Source organism: Cydia strobilella, chromosome 9 (genome assembly GCF_947568885.1).
Source record: "Cydia strobilella chromosome 9, ilCydStro3.1, whole genome shotgun sequence".
In the NCBI taxonomy this organism is placed as follows: Eukaryota; Metazoa; Arthropoda; class Insecta; order Lepidoptera; family Tortricidae; genus Cydia; species Cydia strobilella.
This window is the reverse complement of record NC_086049.1, coordinates 6,457,125-6,474,937: the sequence shown is the minus strand read 5'-3', so window position 1 is coordinate 6,474,937 and position 17,813 is coordinate 6,457,125. Positions and strand designations below refer to the sequence as shown.

The 17,813-nt window shown below is 36.8% G+C and overlaps 1 protein-coding gene across 1 annotated transcript; it reads right to left on the bottom strand.

Moving 5' to 3' along the window:
• Nucleotides 1-5,481: 5,481 nt before the first annotated feature.
• LOC134744140 (uncharacterized) lies at nucleotides 5,482-15,255 on the bottom strand. Its single transcript, XM_063677839.1, has 9 exons — nucleotides 14,909-15,255; nucleotides 14,209-14,387; nucleotides 11,929-12,120; nucleotides 10,620-10,756; nucleotides 9,952-10,209; nucleotides 9,057-9,188; nucleotides 8,357-8,458; nucleotides 7,652-7,821; nucleotides 5,482-6,389 (listed from the first exon to the last, which is right to left on the bottom strand). The coding sequence occupies exons 1-9, from the start codon at nucleotides 15,079-15,081 to the stop codon at nucleotides 5,543-5,545; spliced, it is 2,190 nt and encodes a 729-aa protein (XP_063533909.1). The 5' UTR covers nucleotides 15,082-15,255; the 3' UTR covers nucleotides 5,482-5,542.
• Nucleotides 15,256-17,813: the final 2,558 nt, after the last annotated feature.

Below are 17,813 nucleotides of genomic sequence, written 5' to 3'. Positions count from 1 at the left end.
TTGGAAGGCAAAATTTCAGCGTATAGACAAAATCTACCTACCTTGACTATATTAGATACTGATATCATTTAAAATCTACCTACCTTGACTGTACCAGACACTGATATCATTTAAAATGTACCTGCCTTGACTGTACTAGACACTGATATCATTTAAAATCTACCTACCTTGACTGTACCAGACACTGATATCATTTAAAATCTACCTACCTTGACTGTACCAGACACTGATATCATTTAAAATCTACCTACTTTGACTGTACCAGACACTGATATCATTTAAAATCTACCTACCTTAACTGTACCAGACACTGATATCATTTAAAATCTACCTACCTTAACTGTACCAGACACTGATATCATTTAAAATCTACCTACCTTAACTGTACCAGACACTGATATCATTTAAAATCTACCTACCTTGACTGTACCAGACACTGATATCAATTAAAAGCGCACAATTTAAATTGTAGGTATGACTTAATAAACCTTGTTCTTGCTTTAATTTATTGCCTTTTGAGCACGTTTTGTTGACCATGCCAAACTAATAAGCTTGCTCGTTTTGCAATAAGATCTATTTTTGCAAGGACTGATATATCTTTAGGCAACATTAGTGGTTTTGTTTAATTACTATTATCAGAAATTAAAATAATCATTTAAAGGGTTTTAAATAAATAAAGGATAATGCTCCCCAATATTATCTATTTATTGATTTCAATAAACAATTTAAAAAGTTACACTGGTAGTATTTCTATATTAACTATGTATAAGGTTCTTTGCACTAAAAGGCACTTATTTATTTTATGCTCTATAAATTAAATTACTCAATTATAACTAGCTAAACATACATCAGGGTTTTCGGTGCGGGAATGATTTGAGTAACAGTACAGATAAACAGATAGGTTAGTCTAAGAAAACATCATATTATGCCTAATGAATAACGACCTCTGGTTTATACACACTAATGATTTATTTTCACCACACAAGCTCGTAAAAACTATCTTTATCTCTCAAAAACAGAAGAGACAGTTGAATTTTATCCACAAGAGTGGCGAAGTAATTTGATGCAAATTTAAGTAAATTTTTGATGTCGGCAAGTAGAATTGACTTTTAAATAATAATTTTGAATGATAGGTATTAACGGCAATAACGTTAATTTGTATTTGATTTGTAATGTTTTACCGTTAGTATTTTCCTAGCGTTGGTGTGGTGAAAAAAAAACTGTTTCACTTTATTGGAAGCAAAGTTTGTTTAAATATGCAAAAATATTATTTATTAATTTAATCATTTGATTAATTAATTATTCATTATTATTATTTATTTATTCTATTTAAAATCTTAAATTAAATCAGACAGAAAAGTGCCGTGAAACCCTATCGGGTTTGTATCGACACTGCATTCGTGAATACATTTTACATTTAACATTGTTGTGGTACATAGGATAAACAAAAATTATATAAAGTTACAAATGAGATTACTTAATTACAAGAAATAAAATTATCGGCGGGTAAAACTAAATAGCTCCCACTCAAGTACACAACCGGCCGTGAATTCCTTACCGCTGGGCTACTTACGTGTCAATTAGGTAGAAACCTACTCTTTGGCTAATGTCAAACATTACCCCCCGCCCTCCATGTTTACCGAAAACCCCGATATCTGATTATAATGCTATCATAAGTTGTAAAAGGGTGTGCAATTTTGAGTACAGAAAGCAAAGGCATACTTGGATGCGTAAAGTAGTGCAATACATTAATGATTAAAGCATGAGTACCTAGTTCATACCTATTCCAGGTAAGTATAGTTTACTATAAGAGTATCTGCCACGACAAGTAGTTGTTGTTAAGATAAACAGAGGAAGCATTGACTACGACACGTTCCAAGATGCATACGAAATATGTGTAGGTATACATATTTTATCACGTTATTCACTTCGGTACTTTTGTTATTCACTATACTTATTTGTATATTTATTTTTTGGATAATTTGGATTTGGTTGGATTTGGATTTTTTAATTCGTCTTGAATATTTTTAATAACGTACCATACAATAACCTCCTCCTTTTTGGAAGTCGGTTAAAAAGAGATGCATGATGCATGTGCAAGAAGTGAATACGGTTGTAAGATTTCCAAGTATCTACATTGTAAAACAAACAAGTAACTTAAATGTTTTGTATATATGTAGGCTATCTGTAGGTAAATACTAAACACAATAATTATGAATTTATCATAAAACGTGTATACATTTTGTATCACTGGAACTTTTTCTATACATACATATATGATAAACATAATTAGCTAATTTATTAACTACAATATCACAGTGAAAAACTCACTTTAAGTAAACTTTAATAAGATTCATAAAATATTAAATGTATCACAAAAATACGCGTAGAAAATATGTACCAATATTGGACTCATTTGATATGTTTGTGTTAAACAGTTCTATGATTCATAAGTTTATGTTTCGGGAATACTAAGTTATGTACCTATTTTATCAGTGTGACCAATCCATTGTTATCAAAACACGTACAATATGCATAATTCTAGTGTGCAGTGACGTATAATCCAGTAACTTTGTCGCCTTTTGCAAAAAATCCAGTAGTTCTGAATTTTTGCAGACTTGTTTATGATGTTGGCCTAATGAATAATCCAAGTTTTAGACCTCGAGCGCCGAACGCTACTTTGTCAAATATCAAAAAACCGCAAAAATTTCAGTTTCTTTTTAGACGGGCGATTATAACCCTAATAGACTAGTTTTTGATAGTACCTTCTCGTCGTCGTAAGTCGTTTTTAAAGTAAACTAAATTTCCTACAATACGAGACTAGAACTGTAGATTTAATACTTTCCGAGATAAAGCCTTTCAAAATTTATAATTTTTTGAACTAACTTGTATTCTGTAGGCTATGAGAGTGCAGTACAAAGTGCATATGCACTTTTGTCTCAGGTGATGGCTCTTGGCGGCTTGGCGCGATTGTTCCTAAGGTCAAACAAAGCTGATTTGGCCCGGTAGCCAATAAGATCGTACCGTGCCCACCCCCCAAAAAAGCAGGTCCTATCTATGCTATATTACTTCCTTACTCTTAACAACTAGGGCAAGTTATATATCACTTTCACATAATTTAGGGACGAAAACATTATATTCATACTTTTAAAACGCTGTTGTGTTTTTTTTTTACATTTTTAACCTTTGAATCCTACATACATAATCTTACAAAAAAATGTATGACTGACTGCTTTGAAGTGAAACTTTATAGAATAAGGAATCCCTAAATTATACAGAGACAATTCTAGTCTCGTACTGTAGCAAATTTAGTCTACTTTAAAAACGTCTTGAGAAGGTAATCAATAACTAGTCCTTTAGGATTATACTCGCCCAAATCTAAAAAAAATCCGTATTTTTTTTTTCTCGCTCGAGGTCTCAAACTTGGATTATTCATTGGCCCAACATCATAAACAAGTCTGCAAAAAATCAGAACTACCGGATTTGACACAAACGTTAATGTATAAAGTTACTGTATTAGTAAGTGCTACATTAGATATAATAAAATCGCACACTACAGTGAAAAATGGATTGACATTAAGACCTAATTTTGTAACAAGTGGGAAATACTTAAATTAGAGTCGGTCCAATCTAACTCTGCACCGATTTGGTAAGCGACAGTGTGAAGGTGCCATAAATGCATAATTTTACTGTCTCGTTTTCGTTGACCGTATATTATACTTTGCGACAATCATTTAACGATTCAATCCTAATACTCAGAAGCTATTCAAGTTAGTGGGTAGACAGTATGCATTGAAGGCCTTTTGCCTCATAGAGAATTTGCGTTGTAGTTTTCTGCCGTATAGTGGCACCTACACACTGTCGCTACAAAGTAGGCGCAGTTAACTTAGACGGACTTTGTGCTAATTTGCAATTCAGTGAATAACGCAACCCCGTTTCAGTTAATCACAATGTATCCTACCGCTATGTTTTACCACAATTATTTAGCTTTTATGCCGATTACCACTATACATAAACAGACCTGTAACGATTGTTATCAATAAAATTTCATTTTCATTTTTTTTGTTGATTTTTTTAAATTAGTGTTTAATCGGCGGAGCGATGAACAACATAAAAACGATTGGAAATATTAAGAGTCCCCCGCAAGCTCGTTTCTCCGTACAAATGTAGTTCCGCTCTGATTTTAAAACGACTGCACGCGCCATGTTGCGGAATTTCACTGGAACTAACTTTTTCATACTATACTGAACTGTCACTCTATACATGAGAATAACAGCGCCCTCTTGACAATGATCATATATTTCTGGTCAGGCTTTACAATAAGATAAGGTATATCTAGGTCTGTAATTAGTTTATGTAGCTTCAGATACCATAGTAAAAAAACGGCGAATTTAAGTATTTCATACAAAACTTGTTTTTGCTCTATTTCATTTCTTTTATATACTAGAGCTATATAAACTGATTACAGACCTAGATATACCTTATGTGACTCATGCCATTGTATGTGCAAAGTTTAATTACAATATCCAACACGTAGTTTTAAAATGAGAACGAAACTTCGTTTGTATGGGAAGGTGAAATACGGCCGAGCTTGCCGGGGACTTAATAGGTACAATCAGCATAAAATAATGATAATGAGTTACTTTTATTTCAAATCGATAAAATATAACTAGAAAAAATCTTAGTACGATTTCTAAAAAAATTAATAAACAAAACTTATTTAACTGTGCATGTATCATGAAATAAAACTATGAAAACGGATTATATCGCGTATATTGAATTTATAATACATCCCGACGTTTCGAACTCTTTACAGCGTTCGTGGTCAATGGGTGACTGAGGAAAAATTACCAAGGAGAAGCGTTACATACCCAGAATGCTGCGCGAGGCCATTGAGATTAAGAAATATCCAAACTTTAATAGGGAAGATGGCTTTTCTCTACCACCAGCTTGGGATCCTGTAGTCCATCTGATAAAGGAGCAAGCGAGACATAGACTGTGAGACCTTAGTGTTGGATGATGCTGGACATTCTGATGTTTTGAAAAGATGTGTCCCGCCGAGTTTGTTGCCGGTCCCATATTGGGATACCCTCCTACAATTTAGGAGGGAATTAAATCTTCTCGGGTCCGTGGTGTAGGGTTGGAGCCGGCGTAGTTTTTATCGCGTATATACATATATATATATATATATATATATATATATATCTTTACTTGAAAAATAAATATAGTGTATAACTAGCCTTATGAACCGATTTTGCATGTACAACCAGCCTTAAAGTTTGTAGTCTATGATTGTTCATTATTTTAGTATGTGGGTATTTTTGCACTTTGTAATTTTTCCTCAGTCACCCGTTGACCACGAACGCTGTAGAGTTCGAAACGTCGGGATGTATTATAAATTCAATATACGCGATATAATCCGTTTTCATAGTTTTATTTCATGAGTAACTATCGCGGTAACCGAAGACAATATTATGTGCATGTATCTTTAAATAAAAAAAAGTATGTAAGCATCACGCTTGCTGTTTGCATAATCTACGATCTACGCAAACCGAATACCTTGACAGAGGTCACAAATGATTTGCTTCTTATTTGGGAACCTTTGCGCTCTAGCATCAATCTCTTCTTCGACCCACGTCATCAGACGATCCTTCAACAGGAGAATGACATCCTGGCGCACCCTTCCTTCTTGGAAGAACTCTTTCAAAACATAAATGATACCATTGTCGTTTTCCGCACACGGGTCGCCTAAAGGCCTCTCATGTTTCATATAATTGAAGACGAAATTGACGATCTGCATGACCAAATCCTCATCAGGACTCAAGAGTCGGAGCCTGGCTATATCATTCGGTAAGAGATTAGAAAGAATATTAAATGCTACAGTCATAAGATTCGCGTATATGTCCTGGCTTAAATCCTCTAGGAGTTTCGCTATATTTTGCGTGCCTGAAGCGCTGATGCGTACTAAATACGTACCAATGCGTAGCACTTCACCAGGATGTATGCCGACTAGAAGGTTGTTGTTTTCCTCTTCTTGGTTATCAAGATAGCCTCCCGTGGCTGTGATTGGTGTGGATAATTTTGTAGAAACATTTTTGGCTAGTAGCGTGTCAGGGCCTAGGGAGTTGAACAATTGGCTCCTACCATTGGGATCCAGCATGCTAAGGTCTGCTGGGTTGAATTTGTGCTGGGCGTTTAAGTTGACTTGTCCGTCAGCGGTCATGGAGATGCGGAGTTTGTGCGTGTTGATGTCCTTGTTGATCTTGAGGACGGACGCGAAGTACTGGTCCTTGTCGCCGATGCTCTGGATGCCGCGGATCACCTCCGTGTTGCCTTGGACGGTGCCCGCCACTCGGCGAGATTCGGCGCTCAGCTTGTCAAAGATTTTCCTGTAACACATAAGTTAATACGTTTTGATGTACTAATGGATATTTATATTATTCATAGTGATAATGAATCAGTTTTAATATTATTCATAATGATAATGGATCAGGTTATCAAATGGCCTACTCACCTAAGAAACCACTTTCTTACTATTTTTTTTACGGTAGAATATTTAGAGAAATCTCTATGAACAAATACCCGAATAGCTGTGATCACATTAGGACGCGACCGGCAGGGATCGATACCGGTATAACTAAAAACCGGTTAAGTCCGAGTCGGACTCGCGCACGAAGGGTTCCGTACCATTTCGCAAAAAACGGCAAAAAAAACACATTTGTTATATGGGAGCCGCACTTAAATATTTATTTTATTCTGTTTTTAGTATTTGTTGTTATAGCGGCAACTACTGATGTGCCGTGGGAATTTTCCCGGAACAAGGAATATTCCCTTATGGGAAATTCCTGGGAAATTTCAATATTGAAACATAGATTAAATAAATGTGCCATTTTCAACCAAAAGGGTACTTATTGTCGGTTGTCAATAAGGCGCTATTTCCATATAGCTTCAATTCTAAATCAACCTTATCGACAAACGACAATGTGGTACCTTTTGGTTGAAAACTTCACAAATTACAATTTTGATAAAAGCTAGTTATAACGACAAGTAATTGCGTTTAGTAAAATAAAGTAGCCATAAACCGTAAACTGCAAGTGGCTTAAAAAAAAAAAACTTGGAAAGTGGGTTTGCTTAAAACAGATTTGGATTCTTCAAAAAAAAGACGGCCTCACTTTAAGCCCCCGAAGTGCCTGGATACGAAATCTTAACGAAGTTAGACCATTTAGGAATTTTCTCCATATAAATACAAAAAAAAATTGAGATAGGCAAAAAATAATGGCTACAGTTTTTTAAATTGGATATTTTGATGATGCAATGCAAGTAAAAAGCTTAATTATTTATTTTCGCCGGGGAATTATTTCCAGGAACTATGGGAAAATACCCAGAAAGAATGGGAAATTTCCCGAGAGTATAGGGAATTTACTTTGGTGGATGAGATACGGTTCTTAATGTTTTAAGCGTCCTAGCTAGGCTGTTGGCTGTTGGTATATTTACGCATTTGAAATGTTCATTAACAAACACAATAAAGTATACTAAAATAAGGCGGCTAACGCAGTATCGTAACGTTCCTGTAGAACATGAAGATATAAAGACATGAAGACAAACGATGCAAAATGAACTCTAATACCTGTACAAAAGAGTTTATTCTTACCTGTGTCTATTACTCCTGAGTGTAGACCGATATTCGTTGATGGCCTTAGCCTGGGCGTCTTCTATGATGCTCTGCGCCGTCTTGTTGGACATGACGGCGTGGCAGAAGAACAGAGTTGCTGCTGTGAACTGGAACAACTCCAGTTTCGTCGGCTGCTCTCCATGGTGGTACTGTTAGATAAAATTAAGAGTTTACCATTTATACAAAATGTCGCATTTTTAACAAAAAAGGAGGAGATTCTTTATTCGTCGGATTTTTTTATATACGAGTCGATAATCCGAGACAATTAGACCGATTTCGAAAATTATTTTTTGTTTAAAAGGTTATGCTTTCTAGTTGGTCCGATTGTCATCAAGTCCGGATCTGATCCTGGGGAACACGAGGAAACTCTTCAAATATTAAAGGCACACTTATGATTTAGTTATTTTTATAGTAACCTGAGCATTTGCTCTCGGCAAGCACCATTGTTGAAATGCTGATGAAACCATAAAATGATGGGATTTTACACCATCTTGTGAAGTAGGTAGTTTCTTCTTTTTTTGTTAAACTTTATACCTACTATGGTTAATTAAAGTAATATTGTCACAGTGAATATAATTAATTTCGTTAGAACCGTTAATAACATTAATGATGTGTAAAAAAGTAGAGTTAAGGGTGTTACATTGTCATAGTGGGCTTCCAATTGATAATGCTTTTACAACTTACTTTAAGTATGATGTGCACAAGACTGTTGACGACACCTGCGCCGCCGGTCACCAGGTTCGCATGACGAAGCACCTCGACAGACACCGCCAGAGCTTGTCCGGTCTGGCAAACAACAACAAAAATTAAGCCCATAGAAGCGGAGCCAGAACAACTGGTTACGTAAGAAAGACCATCCTATCCTAAGACTTTGTCATGCGATTTGTCATATCCCTTTAAAGATAAAATATTTTCTCTGAAGACGGACACAAAGCAAAGACAGTGTTTTTGCCGAATAAAAACTCTGTGAATAGATATAGCAAAGATAGATATAACTCCGTAATAGATGGATACAGTCTAAGGAAAAAACGTGCCTCGAAAATCAAGAAAATTTGATTCTCGTTCAGAGGGCGCTACTAGTTTTGGCCTACAGTCGTATAGGTGGCGTTGACGGTTTCGTTTGTTATTTAACAATTTTAACGCATATCAGTGAAAGAACATGGGTCAAAATCATAAAAATAATTAATGCAAATAAAAAAAATCATTTATCTTTATTTAAATACATTCTATCGTATTTTTATAAATCTTCATTTTTAGTTTTAAAGTGTGTCGACAGATGGCAGTGAATTTACTGGGGTTACAAAATTTACTATGACAGTACCGCTCTAGTATAAGTTACTCTATGGATATAGTAAGTAGGTTTCACGAGCGCGTATATTTTTACCTTTGTCATGTTAGTTCCCGCGGCGGCCGAGCGCGCCAGCAGGTTGGACGCGGCGCCGGCTGCCAGCCCCACACTCGATGCAGCAATATTTATCCAGCTGCCCCGGGCTTCTGCGTCCGTGGGGCTGATACTCTATAAACAAACACAAACGACCATGTTAGCATACTATTTGACGGGAATAGATTTACAAGGCGAAATACTTAAATGATGAAATAAAACTATGAAAACGGATTATATCGCGTATATTGAATTTATAATACATCCCGACGTTTCGAACCCTTTACAGCGTTCGTGGTCAACGGGTGACTGAGGAAAAATTACAAAGTGCAAAAATACCCACATACTAAAAATAATGAACAATCATAGACTATATAAACTTTAAGGCTGGTTGTACATGCAAAATCAGTTCATAAGGCTAGTTATACACTACAATTATTTTCAAGTAAAGATATATATATATACGCGATAAAAACTACTCCGGCTCCAACCCTACACCACGGACCCAAGAAGATTTAATTCCCTCCTAAATTGTAGGAGGGTATCCCAATATGGGACCGGCAACAAACTCGACGGGACTTAAATGATGTTTAATGGACTTGCGGTTAAGCTATCAATCAACACAGCAAATCCACGCTATAAGTATAAGTTAACGAGTCTGTAAAGCACTAAGGTGACAAGTAACTAAGAAGTTACAGACGCATGTATTTTATTACGCTAATACTGTCTCTGGAAGCTAGTGTTTAATGTCTCTCCGGACGTAGGCTATCACTTATGAATGAATTATTTGCAGGGACGCTTATAATGTCAGGATGGCCGAATCGGAAAAATTAAATTGCGTTACGCCATCTATTGGATATCCTATAACTTATTGTCTCATGCTTTTATGAAGACCCACCTGCTCATGTGAACTTCGATCGTGCAAATGCAGTGACGACCTCACAAGCCCGTACAAGCAAGTAGAAACTGTGGCCACAGCAGCCCCGGCCAATACGACCGGGGCCACAGGTGTGAACGCGGCCACACCGAGCACGCCTATAGCGCCGATGGAAGCTACGGTGCTTGCTGTATCGACTGTACTGAGCACTTTCGCTTTGATGCCGAGTGTGGGAGACGGTGCTACTGTGAGTTTCACTGCGAATGTTCGGTCACCTCCCTGGAAATTAATTCATTTTAAAATTAACTAAATAGGAGAGAATAGGTATAGTGACATAAAGAGTGAAAAAACGACGTGCAATACAAATCTAAAATGAATCGCTGTGTTCACAAATACAATCATGAGTGACATTTGAAATGCTAAAGTAATTTTGGTTTCTGTGACTACTAAAACATTTTCATACAACAGAAGACGAATTGGCATAAGCCCGATTGCTGGCAGCTAGGTCTTATGTGTACCTTTCTATTGTCATTATGCTACGTGCCTATTCGGTTAGACTACTACCGTGCTAAGTTTGCACTGGCTTTGCCTTCTTGGCAATGACAATGTATAACAGCGCCATGCTTCACGTAAAAGTGGGCGGACGACTTAGCGTGGACGGATTCTAGGTACCCCTACAATAAACTTACCTCAATAATAGTCCCATCATATTCTCCATTCTCAGGCACTATAAGGACACATTTAGGTTGCGTGTTGTTGAGCAAATAAGACTCCCAGTCCTGGTATACTCGAGCATCCTCGTCGATAAATACTTTACAGGATTTGGCTAAAAAATAAATAAATAAATAATAATGCCCTCTTTTATAATTTTTTTTTATTTATTTTTATGAAATAGGAGGCAAACGAGCAGACGGATCACCTGATGGAAAGCGATTACCGCCGCCTATGGACACCCGCAACACCAGAGGGGTTGTAAGTGCGTTGCCGGCCTTTAAGATGGGAATACGCTCTTTTCTTGAAGGTTTGAAGGTCATATCGGTCCGGAAATACCGCAGGCGACAGTTCATTCCACAGTTTAGCTGTGCGAGGCAGGAAGTTTCTAGAGAAACGCACAGTTGAGGACTGCCAACCATCTAAGTGGTGAGGATGGTAATGTTGTCGCGTAGGGCGATGGCGAAAAGAAGCTGCAGGGATTAATCCGAACAATTCCTCGGAGCACTCCCCGTTATACACGCGATAGAAAATGCAGAGCGAGGCCACATCTCTACGCAGCGCCAAGGAGTCAAGCCGTTCCGAAGTACGCTGGCAGTCGACAATTCGAGTCGCTCTTCGCTGGATGCGGTCCAGAGGGAGAAGCTGGTATTGGGGTGCCCCTGCCCATAGATGAGAACAGTATTCCATGTGTGGGCGAACCTGCGCTTTATACAGCTGTAGGCGGTGGGCCGGCGTGAAATACCGTCTCGATCTGTTGAGCACACCGAGCTTTTTTGAGGCTAATTTGGCCTTACCCTCTAAATGGCCGCGGAACTGGACTTCACTCGAAATGTCGACGCCGAGGATTCCGATACTGGCTGCGGCAGTCAGGGGAGTGCTATTAACTTTCCTCCAGTCATATTGTACTCAGTGCTATATTTTGTCTACCGTTCTTGATCAATTCTCGTCTACTCAAAGGTTAACTGGAAGAAATCCTTTAAAGGACACCTTTGTACTAACTATCGTGTGCCATATTTGTGTTTTGTACAATTTATTTAAAAAAAAAAGTGTGTGCGTGTAATCTTTACGCGCGCTTGAAGTAAAACTTCTTTGGTGATCACGTTTATCGCTATATTGGCACTTTGACGTGTGTCCTATTGTGCGTGTGTCACTACTGAGCGTTACTTCCGTCAGAAAAAAAATCTGAGTTACCCTCTAGTCGCGCCTAAAGAAGTTTTACTTCAAAACTTGAAATTAATTGGGAGTGAAAAGTTATTAAATATATTTAATAATAAAAACACATACCACCAACAGTTTGTGGAATACATTTCCTTACTCTAAACACAGCTGTGCACCATATTTCACTGTCGGTCTTCTGATGCAGATCTAACCAGTGGTTGGATGGTGTAATCTGGTAGAACTTCACTGGTTTTGGTCTGGCACATACTATTAGAAGTACTGATATCATCACATCTTCATCGTTTTGAGTGTATTTGCCTGAAAAAAGGAAATATCTATTGTACATATTGTAAAGGTATCTAAAATAATAGCATACATAACCTAATACTCCTACTAGTGTTATTAAAGTTCTCAGATTCATGCTAGTCACTGAGTGACAAAACCCCATCATTACAAAGAAAACCGGCCACTTGCGAGTCGGACTCGCGCACCGAGGGTTCCATACTTTTAGTATTTGTTGTTATAGCGGCAACAGAAATACATCTGTGAAAATTTCAACTGTCTAGCTATCACGGTTCAGTTCACAGCCTGGTGACAGACAGACGGACAGCGGAGTCTTAGTAATGGGGTCCCATTTTACCCTTTGAGTACGGAACCCTAAAAATTGATAAAAAAAACAAGAAGATTCATGCTATTGCAGCATAATAGCATATCTACATAACTACATGCCTTAGGAAACTGGAAAATAGTTTGGGTGGGAAATTGTAAATGAATTCTTTATTTACATTCTAAACATTTTTCACGTATCCTTGACTCTTGGCTCACTGTGTCACAAGTACCATATAATCAATCAACTTCTTAACATGTTTATTATCTCCAAAGATAGATATAACTCCGTAATAAATGGATACAGTCTAAGGAAAAAACGTGCCTCGAAAATCACGAAAATTTGATTCTCGATTAAATGGCGCCACTACCTTTGGCCCACTCTCGTATAGAGGGCGTTGACGGTTTCGTGTGTTATTTAACAATTTTAACGCATATCAGTGAATGGACATAGGACAAATCATATGAAAATAATTAATGCAAATAAAAAAAATCATTTATACATATTAAAAAGCATTTCATCGTATTTTTATAAAGCTTAATTTTTAGTTTTAAAGTGTGTCGATAGATGGCAGTGAATTTACAGTGGTTACAAATTTTACTATGACAGTACCGCTCTATTCTATTATATCCTCTTTGTTATCTCTGTGGCAACAATGTTATCATTATCATTGGTGTAAATCCGCACGGCGTTCCGGTGTGTAAGTAATATAGGGACCGTGCGCGTTGCCGGGTCTGCCACCTTGTGGCCTGAATCGGAAACATAATTAATTATCTTATCTTATCTTATCTCTATAGTCGATGCACACTGGTTTGTGGATACGGATCCAATGTAAAGGCCGCCTTAAAACGATGTACAGTGAGCTGCAAAATTGCATGGACATATGATGAATGGAATTCATTCATAAACAGGCCATGTACTTCTGCAGCCGGGTGTACGCAATATGAACCTTAATCCAAAGTACATTAGACTTAATTTCGAAAATAAATCATGACAATGAAAATATAACTATGTTGCTGATGAAGTTATCTATCACTGAACATACAATCAATTTATAGGCTTGCATAAAATAAATCCTGTTAGGTATTAGTACTATCTTATCTATCTGGATTGTTGGATCTTAATATAAATAAGTGATTTATATGTACAAGGTACACTATACTTGCCCCAATACCAACTGGCGAGTGGCGACTGAGATCATAATGCTATCTCCTTTACCCTTGTTAAGACCAACCAAGAGTGAAAGAGATGGCATTACGAGCTGACTCACCACTTAGTTTTGCGGCAAGCATAGACTGAAATGTGCCTGAATAGATCATCTTAAGAACCCGCCGGCTAAAAGCTGCTTCCATACAATTGGAGTTCACCCTTAGTCACACATATATGTGCCATTTTCAACCAAAAGGGTACTTATTGTCGCTTGTTAGTAAGGCGCTATTTCCATGTCGTCAATGGGGTTGGCCGGTCGAAATAATTAGCAGATGGCGCCAGCATAGCTTGCCCTGTCAATCCCTAGAATTGTGTCAAATTTTTGTTTTTTTAATGCCCTGGATGCCAGCCCTTTAAGCCAAATCTCAAAAAAAGGGCAAGCTAAGATGGCGCCATATCTGCAAACCTTTGACAGTTGCCAACCTCATTAGAAATCAACCTTAAAAGTGCATGTGCTGGCAAATAAAAATGGCATTATTAGCTTAGAAACAAATTAAAAGTGAAAAATTCACTGTTATGGTTGGGACTTGAACCCACAACCACAACGGTTTTTCATAATATAATTAGGTTTATATAGTTTATATACTTACTCTGATCGCACACCTTCTCATACACCCTCATGACCTGTTCCTTTTGCCGGTGTGTGTAGCCCTCGAGATGGATATCGCTTTCATTCCTCACTTCACTTAGCTCGCCTTCCGTGCTTGGACTACCAAATAAGGCAAATGCCATGTTTTGGAGCAAATAGTTTCTATTGTGCAGTTCATACCTGTAAGAGTGTGCATTGTTTTTGTAAATAATAAATACAAACTAGTAAGTATTTGCTTTGTTTTCCAATAAACCAAAACAATTATAATTTGGTCTTAATACAATTATCCTCAAGGCAAAAGGCAGATTACCATAACCAGACTGAAACAAAATTGATATTAAATATTTAATAAACATGGCCTAAATAGATCCACATGAAAATCTTTTGACCTTCACTTTGGACAGGATTTTTGGAAAGCTATTGTCCACGAGACAAGAAAAGGCAAATGATATCTTACAGTACATATAGTTAGCACATTATCTGACTATGTTGAAAATTTAAAGGTCCATATGTACTGTAAAACGTTGCACAATACATGTGCGAATAGGTAATTCGCAACTAGTGTCGATTTAAAACACTCCCTTCAGTCGTGTTTTAATTGATCGCCAATCCTTTCGAATTTCCCTATTTCTCGCACTTGTACAGTATTCATGCGCGTCTGGACATCTTTGGTTGTCAAAAGGTTAACAACATGTACTTACTTCACCCAGTCGCAATCAGGCAGATTCTCAAAGTATTCTTGCTGTATTTGAACCGGTGAAAGCGGCACAGGGGCAGCCTCAGCTGCCGTTTCGATCCCGAACGGAGCATTCTCATGGGCCTCGAATATCACGTCGTTTTGCGCAGTGGAATATTCTACATCCATGTCTCCCATATTCACTCAGTATGAACAAGAAAAAGTAACAAAGTAACACCGATCAAATTACAACCTTATCAGTTTGACAGAAGGAAAGGACTACTACAAGGCTACTAATAAAGAATTAATTATTCTTTATTGATCAAACAAAAACAATATCTTCTTTAATGTTATGATGCAATTCAATTATTTCAATTGCAAAGAAATACAATAATAATGGTGATTGACAACAGGATAGCTTACTGAGATTTCTTCGTGTTAGACAAAGACTTATTCCTGTTTTGTCAAATAGAGGAAAAAGGGGAATCACCAAGACGAATCACAGATGTTGTCCAAAGTGTTCTATTTCCACTTTCGATCTGTCATTCGACATGCTTCAACTTAGTTCAACTTACGTAATTAACAATAATTATATATAGTTGGTCAAGCAAATCTTGTCAGTAGAAAAAGGCGGCAAATTTCAAAAATGTAGGCGCGAAAGGGATTTTGTCGCATAGAATATTTGATTTTCGCGCCTTTTTCTACTGACAAGATTTGCATAGTTGGTCAAACCAAATTGTCAGTAAATAAGAACAAAAAACATAGACCTAGCATTACATAGACCAGCTATATGCGTGCGCCCGTAAGGGATAGATATAGATGACGTCATAAACGTGGGGATACCATATTGGTAAAAATTACCCCGTATTATCACGTTGGGGCGATTACCCTGGAGGCAAAGTTAGCTTGTTTGACGGTATTAAAAAATTGTTAAATAAAATGTCAATGGGCCGTTTTTTTTAGGCGTATAAATATTGCACTCTAGGTGCTGCAGAGGATTCCGAGGATTCTTACCATCTGGGCAGGATGCGTTGATGGAGGCAGAGAAATAAAAAGTCGAGTCTTCGTGATTTATGTATCTTCATATACCATATATAAAGTACATACAAATCCTTCGTCATAGGATTAAAAATAAATTAAGATTACCGTGATAAAATATGATTAATTTATATACACGGGGACAACACAAAACTTAAGAATAAGATGGGTTTGAGAGCAGAGCAAATATCGGAATAGATCGGAATGAACGAGTACAGCCATGTTAGGATGTGACAGCTGGGCATAGACAGGAGTAGGTATAAACAACTAATTAAAGGAGTGTAAAGCTGTGTTTACAATTAAGTTTTATAAGGCATAATCTTCAATAATAAACAATGAAATACCTCCTATAATTCGCGCAGGTGGTACAAAACTAAACATGTTTAGTAAATAAAACGTAAAATAAAATGTATTATGGGTTTTAATTTAAAGAAATCACAAATCGCAATCACACCAATTAATGTACACCACATTTAATCTTCACAACATTTGTTTATTTATTTTTTGGAATTAGAAGTACGAAAAAACTTCGAGGTCAAAATTACCCATAAAATTATGATATTTTCATCTGGTATCCCTAACATGATTGTTATGCAGCTAAATTAAGAAGAAGTTTAAAAATGGCTGACCTCAGACTCCTACCTACCTACGTAATTTGGGCGGATAATTTTACAAATAATGTTTTGTTAATTTGCGTAAATAATTGTGATATTTTTATTGAAATCGTTTGATTCTACATTGCTTTGAGTATAACGCAATTTTACGATGTTATTCTCACATAGTGCGTTAAGAGGGAGGTGTAAAATACCGTACTTACGTGTGAAAGGTTATGATCTCATATTTTTGCTCAGAGCGGCTTTTACAGCCGATTACAGAACAATTCACCAGTATTTTATCAAAGTTCAAGCATTCAAAACGCTAACCATCACTATATTTCATAAGAGAAAGCACAATTTCATACAAAACAACGATAATTAAAGAAGCAACGAACAAACATGACATGTCACGTACTTATTTGTTTGCCACAACCTCGGTTGTGGCAGCGGTGGAAAAGTGAAACTATGACAACGACAAACAATAACAGCGCTTTCTCTGCTACTCCTACTGAAAGATACATAAGACTATCCCGTTCGGTCATTTTCCCCCACCCCTCATGACCGATCCAGAAAAAACTACTCATAGTTTGCAAGCTGTATAGTTTGTTAAAGGACTGTCTCATTTCAAACATACTAGCAACATACTAGGCACGAAGGCGTAAACAATCTGCGAAATTACGCCACACGTTCGCGGCTTCGCGCCGTGATTCGTGCATGAGTGTGGGGGAGCCTTTATATGTTATATACACAAATTACTAAGAACAACTTTGAAACAGATTATATTAATGTAATTTATTTCAGTGTTTTATTGTTGCCTATCATATAGAAACCGTCAGACGAAATCGGAACGTACAATAACGTAGAAAGAGTCATTTGACAGTATGAAGATATCTTTCTCTTCTCTGTTAAAAACTAGGAATTTCATATTTTTAATTTATATATAATGTTTATTTTATTTTTTTCATGCAGCATTAACTACTACTAAAGTACTCAGAAAGGAATTGGCTTCGGGAAAATAGCCACATCAAATCATATAGTTTGTCAAAGGACTGTCTCATTTCAAAGTTTCAAACATAAACAGAGAGAATCATACTAGTACTTACACTAGTACGCACCCAATTTTTTGTTTCTATTTACTGACAAGATTTGCTTCAACAAGTCTAGCAATTTAATATTTTTTTATTAGCAAAACACTACTAAAGTACAATCACATGTCATTGAGTTGAGCTGATGGCCAAGTTGCCAATGCTCGTAATAAAAAAAAAAACAAAAAACAATCACATGTCAATTTCATTT

Coding starts and splice junctions, on each gene's coding strand:
- LOC134744140 (XM_063677839.1), bottom strand. CDS start 15,081: ATGGGAGACATGGATGTAGAATATTCCACTGCGCAAAACGACGTGATA. Junction 12,121..14,208: donor TGAGAAGGTGTGCGATCAGA/GTAAGTATATAA, acceptor TCCTTTTTTCAG/GCAAATACACTCAAAACGAT. Junction 7,822..8,356: donor TTGTGCACATCATACTTAAA/GTAAGTTGTAAA, acceptor TTTATCTAACAG/TACCACCATGGAGAGCAGCC.